At 43.0% G+C, this 14,442-nt stretch overlaps 1 protein-coding gene across 1 annotated transcript; it reads right to left on the bottom strand.

The window, feature by feature from the left end:
* Positions 1–1,952: 1,952 nt before the first annotated feature.
* On the bottom strand, positions 1,953–13,647 carry LOC116828550 (keratin, type II cytoskeletal 6A-like). The gene is given in 9 exon segments (XM_075061217.1): positions 1,953–1,995; positions 4,297–4,517; positions 5,679–5,804; positions 6,684–6,848; positions 7,725–7,820; positions 9,754–9,814; positions 12,354–12,568; positions 13,225–13,355; positions 13,410–13,647. Coding segments are annotated over 9 exon segments (1,296 nt in total).
* Between the last annotated feature and the right edge of the window lie 795 nt (positions 13,648–14,442).

Here is a 14,442-nt window from a genome sequence, read left to right on the forward strand (position 1 = left end):
TGTCTAATGCTAGAAATATGAAGTATAACTCTGAAGTTCTGTTGTAATTATGCAAAGTGTGGGTCATTAATGATGGTGGCTTGATGGCTCCCACTGACTAGGACAATTGGTTGTAAATGGCTCTGTTTACTTGCAAGCCTTCCTGCGTTCGTGTGAGTCAGGCCAGGAAGAATGGAGGTTTGGGGTATCACAGGACATGTGACCAGGTCACCTGGTACTGGAATCCATCTTAAACCTGGTGCTTTTCCATTTAGAAGGAGGAGTGGGGATCCAGAGAGACAAAAGATTCCCGCCTTGTGCCAAAGTTAAAAAAGGGGGTGGAACAGAACAAAAGGGGCTGCCAGTCCTGAGAAATCCTCTAGTTACCATTTGAGCTGGAACTAACAAGGACTGTACTAGAGGAAACGGTTGGGCCCAGACTAATCTAGTCTGTGAAAGCAGCTTATTGATTTACCTGTATTCAGTTTCTTAAGCTTAGACTTGCATGTTTTGATTTATTTTGCTTGGTAACTTACTTTGTTCTGTCTGTTATTACTTGAAACCACTTAAATCCTACTTTTTATACTTAATAAAATCACTTTTGTTTATTAATTAACCCAGAGTAAGTGATTAATACTTGGGGGAGCAAGCAGCTGTGCATCTCTCTCTGTCAGTGTTACAGAGGGTGGACAATTTATGAGTTTACTCTGTATAAGCTTTATTCAGAGTAAAATGGATTTATTTGGGGTTTGGATACCACTGACAGCTGGGTGCCTGGGTGCTGGAGAAAGGAGTACTTGCTGAGCTGTTTTCACTTTAGTCTGCAGCTTTAGAGGCATGGTTCAGACCCTGGGTTTGTGGTGCAGCAGGCGAGCGTATCTGACTCAACAAGTCAGGATTCTGGAGCCCCAAGCTGGCAAAGAAAACAGGCTCAGAGGTAGGTCCTCAAAAAAACCCACCAAATTGAAATATAACCAAAAACTGAAAGATATTGTTAAATCTGGCAAAAGTTTTCTGTAAAACCAAAAAAATGTTGTTAAATCTGGTGAAAGTTTTCAATTTTCCATTGCTGACATTTTTTTATGGTTTTGGGTGGGGGAGATTCTATGTTTGTTTTTGTTGGGTTTGGTTTGGTTTGGTTACGAAAATTTGAAAAGCTTTGTAGAATTTTTTTTTTTAAATAAAATTCTCTTTGTTTTAATTTAAAAAATTTTTCCAGGGGAAACAATGAATATTCCCTGCTTACATGTACCAGAGTTGATCAAATGCTTTCAGCTCTTACAATGGGTTTATAATTGTTACAATGTAATAGATAACAATAGTAAATAATAAATTCCTTGGGCAAAAAACAACTGTACTTCTTACTGTAAAGTTTAATGAGATCTGATGCATCATGCAGCAAGAAAAGGAACTGAAAAAAGACAAGCAAAAGTCACTACCAGACAACTGGTTGGGTCACAATTGTCACCATGACAGTTGCTCTCTTTAAGGCAATACATAGCAGGTTATTGAGCTGTAAGGGACACCGTTCGTTTCTCCTTTGGATGTCAGGGTTGGATGGAGGGGCTGAGCTGCAGCCATTAGATGATAAGAGAAGGCACCATCTTCTCGACTCTCCTGCTTGTTGATTTCACCGACGTGGAGATGATGGTTGTTTTCGCAATGGTACTGGACCCGCCTCCGGATCCATACCCTCCCTTGCCTGCATTGTATCCTCCACCAGAGACGGATCCTCCACCTAAGGCATATCCACCTCTTCCACTTCCAGAACTGAAACCGATTCTACCACCACTGCCTCCTCCTCCTCCAAGGCAAATCCCACCTCCGAGTCCACCTCCAGAGGTTAAGCTGCCACCCACCATGGCTGTGGAGAAAAACAAAGGCAGTTGGTTATTCCAGAAGCAAGCCCAGGAGTCCTAGCGCACAACCCACAACCTGACACAACCTCTAACAGAACAAGATAAACGTGCAAGCTACTTAGAGATGCTCACAGCACTTTGGCATTCTCCAGACATCCTGCAAGGGAAAGAAGTGGTATGTGTTACATATCCAGCAGAGCCATTATACTGCTAGAAACCCTGCAATCAGTGATATTTCATCTGCTGAAGGCCAGGATCAGTTTTTAGTCAGGAACTGGACTTTCCATTCTGCAAGATATTCTGATATTTTGGGGGTAAAAAATTATTCCAGTTCAGAATGAAAACTGAAATTTTGAAATTTGCCATGAAAGAAACATTTCAAACTTATTTGTAACAGTGTCATTTTGACTTTTGTTCTGTATTAAAATATTAACTATAATATATATATTATGTACACATGCTACTAAATGTAATATAATGTTAAAATTAATATTCTATCATCTAAAAAAGTCAAAATGAAATTAGACCGAATGATGCTATCAAAAGGGAACATTCCAACTTTTTCCTGTTGAAAAATTCTCAAAACCAAAACACACTTCCACAAAACATTTCAGTTCCCACAAAACTGCATTTTTCAATGGAAAAGTTGATGGATCTAGGCGGTACAATTAGACAAGATCTGTATTATCTTCATTACTATTATTTATTTTGCCATAGCAGCAAAAAGCCAAGATCAGGGCCAAGATCAGGGCCCTGCACAGATACAGAGTAGTAGACAGTTCCTGTCTCAAAAGAATTCTCAAGCTAAACTGTGAAACAATTTGGGGCTGGTCTTCACTACGTGGCTAAATCAGTGCCGCCGTGATTAATTAATCCACCTCAAAGAGAAGAGGAAGCTAAGTCAATGGGAGAACATCTCCCATTGACATAGCACAGTGGAGAACCACTTCAAATCAATGTAAGTTATCTCACTTAACTCTCATAACTTAGGCCAGGTCTACACTGCGACTTTAAATCGGTTTAATGGCCGATATACCGATTTAACGCTGTATCCGTTCACATGACGTCGTCATTAATATCGATTTTACCGCCTCCTTAAATCGATTTCGGAACTCCTCCCAAACGAGAGGAGTAGCGCTAAATTCGATAGTGATAACTCGGATTAGGAGTTCGTGTGTGAACGGAAATCGATCGTTAGGCTCCGGGCGTATCCAGAGTGCACCACTGACCGTCTTGGACAGCAATCTGAACTCGATGCAGCGGCAGGTAAACACGGAAAAGCCCCGCAACTTTTGAATTACATTTCCTGCTTGTCCAGCGTGGAGCTCGGATCAGCACGGCTGGCGAGTGCAGTCTCAAATCCAAAAAGAGCTCCAGCATGGACCGTACGGGAGATACTAGGTCTGATCGCGTATGGGGAGACAAATCTGTGTATCCTGCTCCGTTACAGAACACGAAATGCCAAAGCGTTTGAATAAAAAACTGCAGGATACACAGCGCTGCGTGACAAGCGTAACAGGAAGCCAGAGACTCAAATGGACGCTCATGAAGGGAGGAGGGGGTACTGAGGACTCCGCTATCCCACAGTCCACAGCAGTCTCTGAAAATTATTCCCATTCTTGGCTGAGCTCCAAATGTCTGTAGGTTCAAACACAGTGTCTGGCGTGGTTCAGGGAACAGCTCCTCAGTTTATCCTCCCCCCACCACCACCAAGTGAAAAAAAGGGAAAGATTGCTGTGCTATGGCGTTGCTCAATGCACTCTACGAAAAAGGCGCCAAAAGGTTGTCTGCTGCTCACAAAGGGGAGGGGAGGCTGTACCAGCACCACTCGGGGCAATGTTTTCTGCCCCATCAGGCACTGTCTCTCACACGGAAGTGGAACTATGGATAGCTGAGGAACGCTACCCACACTGCACCGCTCCTTAAGATGGGTAGCCTTGGACCAGGGACGCAAGCAATCGATTTTGTGATTGCACTGTGGACGCGCAAACCGATTTATAACCATCGGTTTTGTAATATCGGTTTAAACTACTTCGAATTAATCGTGCAGTGTAACGTAGCCTTAGACTGACTTACAGCATTAGGGTAAGACCAGCCAAAGGTACACAGCCTTTGGTACCAGCAGATTCAGTGGCAGACTAGAACCCATGTCACTTGAGTGTCTACCCAAAGCCCTAACCACCTTAAGGTACACAGCCTTAAGGTCACCCAGCAGATCAGTGGCAGACTAGAACCCATGTCACTTGAGTGTCTACCCAAAGCCCTAACCACTAGACCAGACCACATCTTGCTCTTACAGCAGCAGCATGTGCTAAATGCTAATACGCCAATATTATTCAGACTGCTGCCTTCTTAGTTGCCAGGGAGTTAGGGGCAGAGTTTATAAAGGGTGAGTATGACACGCACTAAGTTTGCCCACTGACTTCAAAAGATCTGGTCCTCACTATATTGCCCTAACCTGCATTCTTCTCCTTCCAGCAGCTTCCTGTAAGTGACCATCTTGATATCCAAGGCCAGCTTGACATTCATCAGTTCCTGGTACTCCCGCAGCTGGCAGGCCAAGTCTGCCTTGGCCTTCTGCAGGACACCCTCCAGCTCAGCCAGTTTGCCCTTGGCATCTTTGAGGGCCAGTTCGCCTTGCTGCTCGGCATCGGCAATGGAGGTCTGCAGCTTTTCACACTGCAAGGCAAGACAAACATCTGACAGATTCTGCTGAGGGTAGCACAGAAACCCAGGCCTGATTCTCCTTTGTATGTGTATGTCATTGACCATGGTGCAAAGTGAGCGTAAACCACTGACATTTTGGTATGATAGTGGTTTACGTTCCATGTGCACTGGTATAAATGATTGAACGAGGGAGAATCCGGCTGCCGGAGCTTTATATTACCCCAGATTTTGCAACAATAGTGAGATCACCACAATGGTTTTCATTTGTTAGCATGGTACAAATCCCAAGACCGGCCACAAATGAAACACGAACTCACAGCACAATCTGATAAAAGCAGCAGTCACAGTATTGCCCAGGTGTTCAGAAATCATGGCACCAAAAAATTATGAGATCAGAATTCATGAAATCATACTAAATAAGTTGGGGCTTCTTTTTTATCAGCCCTCTGGTTTTGGAGACCGTAGTATTCAAGTTTCATCTCTGCAATCATGAGGCCCTTTCTTAAATGAAACCTGAAAATCTCATGTCATCACCTGATTCCAGGAGCTGGGGCTTTAAAAAAAAACCCACCACCAAATACCATGCAACGTGTGATTAAAAAAATCACAAGAATTGACAACATGGTAGTCACCACTCAAGAAAGGCAACTAGACTAGACAAAACTAGAAGAACAAGGAGTATTGTGGCAGAAATTATGTTAAAAACTTAAAAACTTAGCTGTTGATGAGTTTATAGGGAGACAGATAGACCTCAATGTTTTCCTTTAGCCAGAGCACTTCCTGACATGAACAGAGCTGCCTGGAAAATGGAAATGTGCATTTTTGTTTAAAAAAATCCCAAATTGGGGCAAAAAGACAAATATGTGAAATTCTTCACAGCAAGGGATTTGCAGAAAAATTCCATTTTAGGAGAAGGATTTAGTCAAATTTGTTTTGTCCAGGCAGGACGTGAAATTAACAAGAGCTTTCCTGGTGGGAAATTGGGGAGTTGCCATTTTAATTTTCCCAAAAGAAAATTGAAATTTTGTGAAAAGGGCTTTTTCTAATAGAAAAATCGTTGCCGTGGAAAGTTTCTCATGAGCTCTACGTCTACCAGATTTGAATTGCCTGCAGTGAAACGCTAAAGGAAATCATCCCAGGGGCACACTCACATGCATGAAAAAAAAGACATACCTGCTTCTTCACATTTTCTATTTCAGCCCGTAGCCTCTGGATCAACCGGTTAAGCTCTGAGATCTCGCTCTTACTGTCTCAAAGACTGTCTCCGTGTTTCCCCGCTGTCACCTGCAGCTCTTCGAACTGGTGTTCAGAAACAACATAACCAGGTGGTGTCAGATAAAGGCTAGTGCGTATACTCTTTGCAGCAAACCATCATCACCTAGTGAGTTATCTCCCAAAGAGGACACTGTTCAGAAGAATCCAGTAGAGTATTCCAAGTGGGGAGACGGCCACCCTCTTGGTTGACATACCAGGAATTGAACCGGGGACCTCCAAAGCTAAAAATTATGAGCTGCTGCTTGAGCTAAAACTGCAGAAATTGAGGGGTGAGGGAGCTGGCAATTCATGGGATACACTCCCCAGTGGGTTGCCTTTGTAGCAGAGGTTCGTAACTCATGGGACCGGCTGTTTTTCCATGCCCTCTCCTTTTGCCACTCACTTGGGGGCAATTGCTACTACTGAGCAAGCTTGCGTTTTGGAAATGCACGTGGGAGTTTCACATCTGTGGCTGCCAGCAATAGTGGGGCGTTACTCCACGTTCCTGGGCGAAGGGGCACTTTGGGTTCTAACCATCTAAGGACCCTCTGTGGAGCTGGGTCGCTTGCGTCTTATGAGCACGGCTTAGCCGAGTTGTGAGGAAGTGGTATAGCAACAGAGACACAGTCTTTACCAAATAACCTTATAGAGCCCCGTCCCTACACACACACCAGCCCCATTACAGCTTAGACCTCAGTCATCTTGGTCTGCAGCACCAGGGAGGTGACCGCTTCTTTGCCTTGGCCAAAGTGACATGTGAAAAGACAGAGCATCCTACCTGTGGATGGCAGTCGCTACTCAGCTCTACAGGATAGCATTGGGTTTATATTTGTCCAGTGGCACATGGGGTTTTGCATCCACTGAAGCCAGTGGCAAAGCTTCCGTGCAAGGTATGATCAGGACCCTAGATGCTGGAGGACTCACCTTGCACTGGTAGCAAGACTCTGCCTCCGCTCGGCTCCTCTGAGCAATCTCCTCATACTGCGCTTTGACCTCCCAGATGATGCTGTCCAGGTCCAGCTTTCGGTTGTTGTCCATAGACAGGACCACAGAGGTGTCAGAACCGATCTGCTGCATCTGAGACAATTCCTGCAAGTCCCATAAATGTGGACTTAAACCCCACCATGTTTTTCATTGTACCTGTTCCTCTCTTTCTCAGCCCTTCTTCATTTCACATCCTCCCTGACTAGAGAGATTGGCCTGAATTTTCTGAAGCGCCTAGTGATTTGGAGTGCCCAGCATGAGACTCCTTCAAGAGGCCTGATTTCAGACGCACTTCCTGAAAATCAGCCCCCATTTAAATGTATCACAAGTTGGGTCCTCCCAGGTCAGTAGAGTTTATCCAAGAGAGATTTAAGAGATGACTTGATCTCCATCTACAAGTATCTTCACAGGGAAGAGATTTCTGATAATAGACAGTTCTTTAACGTAACAGCAAAAGGCATAACGGGATCTAATGGTTGGAAGGTGAAACTAGACACATTCAGATGAGAGACAGGGCACGCATTTTTAACAGCAGTGAGGATGATTTAACCAACTGGAACAACTTGCCTAGGGATGGAGTCTCCATCACATCAAGTCCTTAAATCAAGACAGGACTTCTTTCTATAGGAGATGCTCTTGCTTACAAAGTAGTTATGGGGTTGATACAGAAATTTCTGGGTGAGTTCTTTGGTCGTATCATACAGGAGGCCAGACTAGATGTTCACAACGGTCCCTTCTGGCCTTAAACACTAAGAATCTATTTAGACCCTGGTGCTGCTTCAGTTTAAATTGGAGAGAGGCAGCTAAGACAAAACGCTATCCTACACAGTTGACATGGATGTATTTTAGAGAGGAACATTCATCCGCAGAAAGCCAAAAATCCCAATCCCCAGGTATCTAATGGTACCATCCAGCTGTTTAGAATTAGCTCTCCAGGGCTGTACTCCACTAGCTGACCAAGAGAATGGCAAGCCTTCTTACTGCCTCATACAGGCATCTCAGGAAGTTGATCTCATCAGTCAGGGAGTCTAGTTTCGCTTGCAGCTCCACCTTGTTCATATAGGCCACATCCATGTCCTAAAGGAAAGATCAGTAATAGAGTGAATCTCTCCATCTCCTGAGACTAATAAAATCAGGCTTCTGTTTAGAGCTGGACAGAAACTAGATTTTCCATTTTGCAGGAAAACCCATGATTAAGATTTTTTTTTCCCTGTTCTGAAATGAAACGAAACCAGAACATTTTGAAATTTCCTGCACGGCTCAGTTTGGGCGAGGGAATAATAATTTGGGATCAATTGAACTGTTGTTGTTCTGGGTTTGTTTGTTTGTTTTCCAAAAAAAGTGAAACATTTTCTTCTGATTTTGATCTTTTTTAAAAAAAAACTTTAAAAAAAAAACCTTTTAAAATGAAAAAAAAGTGAAATTCTCCTTTCCAAAAATATCAAACTGGGACATTTGGACATCAAAACACTTCCTTTCATTTTTTAGCTCAAAACAAAATTTCCTCAACATTGACACATTTTTCTAAACTTTTCCGTTTTTACGAAAACTGCATTTTGAGCCAAAAAGAAAGTTGGGACCAAAAAAACTTCTAATCACTTTTATTATTGATGCTTCCAAAAAATGGTCTCTAATGTTAGTCTGCCTACAGTAAACCTGAAGCTGGGACAAGCTGAATTGTGTATTAAGGAAGGGTATATCTATGCAAACCCATACAATATTGTCTCGTCGTTTTCTTGTGCTCAATGTCTCTCTGCCTCTACCCTTTTGTCTTACTATACTTTGATTATAAGCTCTTTGAGGCAGGGACCATTTTTTTGTCCTGTTTTTGTACAGCACCTTGCACAATGAGGTTCTGGGCCAGGACTAGAGCTCCGAGGTTCTATGGCAATATAAATAAAAAATAATAATGGAGAAAACACCTATTGAATTAAGGCTAATCATGTACAAAAAAGAAAGAGGCACGCATCTGTGTAAGCTGTGTATTTGTCTACACAGTTTGTGTACTTCACCTTCAGCAGTAGAAACACTTGTACCCAGCAACTTTTTCCTGATCTATTTTGCTATTATATCAGCCTGACCTGAACTCTTTTCTGAAACTCAGACCTGAAAAAGAGCTTTGTGTTGTTTCTCTTACCAACAGCAAGGCCACCCAGAGGATTCAGGGGGCCTGGGGCAAAGCAATTTCGGGGAGCCCTTCCATAAAAAAAGTTGCAATACTATAGAATACTATATTCTCGTGGGGGCCCCTGCAGGGCCCAGGGAAAATTGCCCCACTTGCCCCTACTCCCCCACCCCTCAGGCAGCCCTGACCAATAGAAGTTGGTCCAAACTCAAGATAGGCCAAGATCTTAAGATGTGTTGGGAAGCAAGATTCATACGGTGGTGTTCAGTTAAGATGAAGCTAACGTTAAAAATTAGAATTTTACTGAGTAGCAACTCTTAGCATATTCTGAAGACCGTTTTAAGAGCTATCTTAGCAGCGTACTAGCCACAGGATATGCAGTGAAACAAAGAACGTTGAAAATAGCCTAAGATAAGAAGTGCATACCAAAAAAAGGAAACAGATAAGAACCAGAAGATACACAACAGGGGTAACAAGGGCATAGTGGCTCCTAAATCATAGGAGAAGTAAGACCCTCTGCAGACTGGATGCAGGCAAACTCCATGGAGGTCTTCAGCAGTAACTGTTTGTCTCTCTGTGTATGTGCTGTTTTCACTAACTGTTACTTCAATAAATCCAGTCAAAGATGACTTACTGTGGGTTTGTTACTGAACTAATCCCGACATGAGAGAACCGCTCTCCCTAAACATATAATCACAGTTTAAAATTGTAGCAGTCATTGCTTATCAATTCATTGGTTGTTGATGATCAGCAAAATTATGAATGATCAACTCTCCCCCTGTTCTTTTGGGGGCACTTTTAAACAAACAGTTCCTGATAATCCCAACCATTTTCTGTTAATTGCTTAAAGCTTTCTGTGGGTTTTTACCCGGCTGATTTTCTCACCTTTTTGAGGACCACAAAGTCATTCTCCACAGTTGTCCTCTTGTTTATTTCCTCTTCATACCTGTTGAGTGTAAAGGGAGAAAACAGGGTCCGGTTGCTTATTTTTATTCTTGCCTAAGTCATCGGCAACAAGACAAGGAGGCTAATGGAAATGGGTTGGACCTCTTTGGCAAAAGTCTACCACCATGTCAGAGGATTTATGGACAAACAGCAACATTTTGCCTTCTCAAACGAACCACTGATTGCTGCCATCTTTCTAAAACACGCAACCCGACAAAAAGCCCAATGATGCACAAACTTACTACTGAGAGTAGCATGTGACCTCCACCAGGAGCTTCACTCACTTCAGTGGGGCTACTCATGGTAGCAAACTTCGCACCCGACAGCAAGGGTTTGCATAATTAGACACACAAAGTGGTACTTCCATACTAAGTCTGTTAGCCCAACTTATTATTATATAACTGCACTCAGGTATTGAATTATGATCTCTCAGGGACTTAGCAGTGCAAACACCTATCAGGTCATCTGGGCCACTCCTAAAATAGCTTAGCAAATTGTACATTTTCTAGGGTTTTGTGCAGCTTTTTTTTTTTTTTTTTTTTTTTTTTAAAAAAGGACTGTCCATATTCAAGAGGGATGTAACAATATCATAGAAATATAGGGCTAGAAGGGACCACAAGTGGTCATCTAGACGAGTCCATCTCCCCATGCTGAGGTAGGATTAAGTACATCTAAACCATCTCTGACAGATGTTTGTCTAACCTGTACTTAAAAACCTCCAATATGGCTGGATTGTAGAGGTGAAAACTCTTCTCACTGTCCATGTGCTTGTGTGAGGGATGCGTGTGAGCTGAGAGAAGAGGTTCCATGAAGGATCAAAGGATTTTGTTGACTTCTGTGAGCCCAAGAGTTTATACCCTAGGAGTGTTTGTGGATTTCTCATAGCTCTGGAACAAGAATCGTGGAACCCATCCAGTCAACCTGATGGTTCTCTGTTCTCTCTCTACCAAATTCACAGCCATGAAAAATGCATCATGGACTGTGAAATCTGGTCTACCCCTACGTGCTTTTACCGTATACTATAAAGGGGAGACCAGCATTTCTCAAATTGGGGGTCCTGACTCAAAATGGAATTGCAGCGGGGGGGTGGTCACAAGGTTATTTTAGGGGGGGTCACGTATTGCCACCCTTACTTCAGCGCTGCCTTCAGAGCTGGGTGCCCGGAGAGTGAAGGTCATTAGCCAGGCGCCCAGATCTGAAGGCAGCACCCCGCCAGCAGCAGTGCAGAAGTAAGGGTAGCAATACTGTACTGGGCCACACTTACTTCTGAGCTGCCTTCAGGGCTGGGTGGCCAGACAGTGGCAGCTGCTGACTGACAGCCCAGCTCTGCAGGCAGCAGCACAGAAGTAAGGGTGACAATACCATACCAGGCTATTCTTACTTCTATGCTGTTGCTGGCAGCAGCTCTGCCTTCAGAGCTGGGCTCCTGGCCAGCAGCCACTGATCTCCAGCTGCCCAGCTCTGAAGGCAGCGCCGTTGCCAGCAGCAGCGCAGAAGTAAGATAGCAGTACCTCAACCCTCCCCTGCAATAACCTTGCAACCCCCAACAACTCCTTTTCGGGTCAGGTCCCCTACAATTACCATGAAATTTCAGATTTAAATAGCTGAAATCATGAAATTTACGATTTTAAAAAACCTATGACCATGAAATTGACCAAACTGGACCATGAAATTGATAGAGCCCTATCAATGAGACTACATCCCACATTATTCACATCCAAGAGCAGGGGATTTTGTTAAATCTCCATCTTGGCAAATTGGTTTCAAAAGTCCTACCCACAATAAATCCATTTTCTTCCATTTCTACCTTGACACAAAGGTAAAACCTGACTGATTTCAAATGACCCAAGAGCAAGTTAGAGTGGGATCTGTCCACTAATATAATACAATTAAATCTTAATAATCCATTCCTAATTAGAGAAAAGGCTCAAAGGTTCAACTATAATAAATCTCTACCAGAAGATTATTCTCTTTCAATCAGAACCATAATTCATATTCACATTAGTGCCAGTAGAAAAATGAGATGAGACAATTCATGAAAATTGTATCCTTCCTTGTCAAAATTCAAAATTTTGATGACAAATTTCATCAAAATTTTGAAAAAAAAAATGACCATTTCTACAGCTGATTGAAAGGGTGAAGTTTTCATGAACATTTGACAATTTCTTTTCTCAGCATTTGAAATTTTTATGGACATTTCATCCACATCTCAAATTTTGAAAAAGTTTTTTTTTTTTTTTTTTACGATCTCTACAGCTGGTTGAACCAAATGATTCAATTTCTGTGACCATTTTGTCCATTTTTTTGTCAAAATTTGAAATTTCAGTAAAAATTTCACCAATATTTCAAATTTTGACTTTTTTGAAAAATCAAATTTCAGAACATTTTCAGAAAATTTCCACCAACTCTAATTATTACTAGAAACTGACCCAGACCAACCCCCAGAACTCAATCTGAACTCTGGCAAATTTCCAATTGGCTTCCCAGCTTTCTGACTGGAGTCTGACTGCAATGATTATACTTTGTTATTATTTCCTTACTTGTTCTTGAAATCCTCCACCAGATCTTGGAAGTTCTTCCGCTTGGTATCCAGCTGTCTCCTCTCATTTAAGAGGCCATCTAGCTGCTTTCTCAAGCCATTGATATAAGCCTCAAAGAGCTGGACAAAGTTCTTTTTAATGGGTACTTGGCCCTGTTCCTGCAAGAGTTTCCATTTCATCTCCAGAACTTTAGTCTGCTGTTCTAGAAATCGGACCTGAAAGCCAAAAGAAAGTGGTTAAAAAAAAAGGATTAGCTAAAATTTTCATCCTTCTTTTTTGTTTGTTTGCTTATTGTTGTTGACCAGGTCTAGTGAGTTTAACCTTTTGCCCTATACACCTACCCTGAGAGCAATGACTCAGCAATCCTGTTCCAGAATCCTTTTGAATAAACAGGAAAAAATGCTCCTCAAACAGCAGAATCAAATATTTGTGCAGGGATTCTTTTCCAGACAAAATTCTCAGTCATAGGCAAAAGAAACTTGAGCTTTCTCATCACAGAGACTCCAATGGATTAGAAGAATCCACACCAATAGGGATAACTATGTAAATGGATGGTGTTGACCAGATGGGAGATGACATTTAGCAGGGAATACATCGTTCAATTTGTTGCCTTGGTAACCAAGGCTAATGGTCCAGTAGGTAGAGCAGAAACCCATGGTTCAATTCCCTAGTCTACCAATGACCTTCTCTGTGATCTTGAGCAAGTCACTTCCCCTCCCACTCTGTCTCATCTATTTACAATGTAAGCTCTTTGGGGGAAGGTGCTTTCTTCTGCAAAGTGTTTGTACAGTCACAGGCAGTTGGGGATGGGGGCTGATCTTGTGTGGGGTCTCTAGGAGTAATAGAGTGTCCCTTCCCCTACCCATCTCACCTTGTTGATAAAGGAGGCAAATTTGTTGTTCGGGGGCTTCATTTGCTCCCTTTCCTCTTTCCGCACTTTCTGGATCTCTGGGTCGATCTTCAAGTTGAGAGGAGTCAGGAGGTTCTGGCTGATGGTCACTTCTTGAATGCCACCAGGTGGGCAAACAGGAAATCCAGAGCCATCCCATCCACCACCGAATCCTCCTCCAGCCCCACCACCAAAGCCACCACCGAGCCCACGACTGAACTCTCCCCCAGACCCAGCACCACCGCCAAACCCTCCATCCGCTTGGCCGCCGGCCCCAAACCCTCCACAATTGCCACCAAATCCACCAATGGAAATCCTTTTATTTCCTCCCAAGTTATGCAGGCTCCTACTGCCTAAGCCTCTGGGACTCCAGGCTAAGCCCGCGCATCCTCCGCCTGACACCATGCTGACTTTGTTCCCACCACCAAAACAGGCAGAGCTGGAGCTGAAACCCCCAGTGCTGCCTCCTAGGCTTCGGCCATAACACTAGAGAGACATAGCAGCAGCTTCTCTGCAGCAGAAGAGAAGAGAAAAGGAGACCTTGATGGGGCAGCTACCAGAGGAAAGTCCCAGGGCAAAAGCCATTGAGTCCCTCTAAAGACAGTGCAAATCTCTTTCTTTTTATCAGTTCAGGGAGCTGGCTAGGTAACAGGGGAGTGGAGAAAGGTGTCAATTTCTGTGTTCCTGGGCTTAGATGAGCCATCTCCTCTTCCCTTTGCCAAAAAACTGACTTTCCCTGAAACACATCCCAAAGAGCTAAAAAACTTGCAGCAGTACTGTTGTCTTCGGGAACTCGTTTGCCTCAAATTACTTGTGTTTTCCTTGTACCAACCCAGAATAGATTATCCAGAGTCTTACTTGGATGACATGGCATTCTAAATTCCTTGACATATTTTGCCCTAGGGAGAGACCCTTCCTATATCCAGATCACTGACCTTTTAAAGTCTGTTGGCAAGTGTTGGTTTAGTGAATTCAGAAGAAATACCCTGCCTTTCACAATTCAGAAGACAAAACAAAACAAAAAAAACCCAACACAACATAACACACCCCAGGATTGCCCCATAAATCAACTTTTTGCTTGGAAAAAAATGTTGATTTGCATTCTCCAAAATCAGTTTCTTAATCCAGAGGGAAGCGGTCTGAACTATAATAATGAAAAGAGGTTGTGGGTTTACTTAGTTAAAACATTAATCTCCATTT

The sequence above is a fragment of the Chelonoidis abingdonii genome, chromosome 26 (genome assembly GCF_003597395.2).
Source record: "Chelonoidis abingdonii isolate Lonesome George chromosome 26, CheloAbing_2.0, whole genome shotgun sequence".
Classification (NCBI taxonomy): Eukaryota; Metazoa; Chordata; order Testudines; family Testudinidae; genus Chelonoidis; species Chelonoidis abingdonii.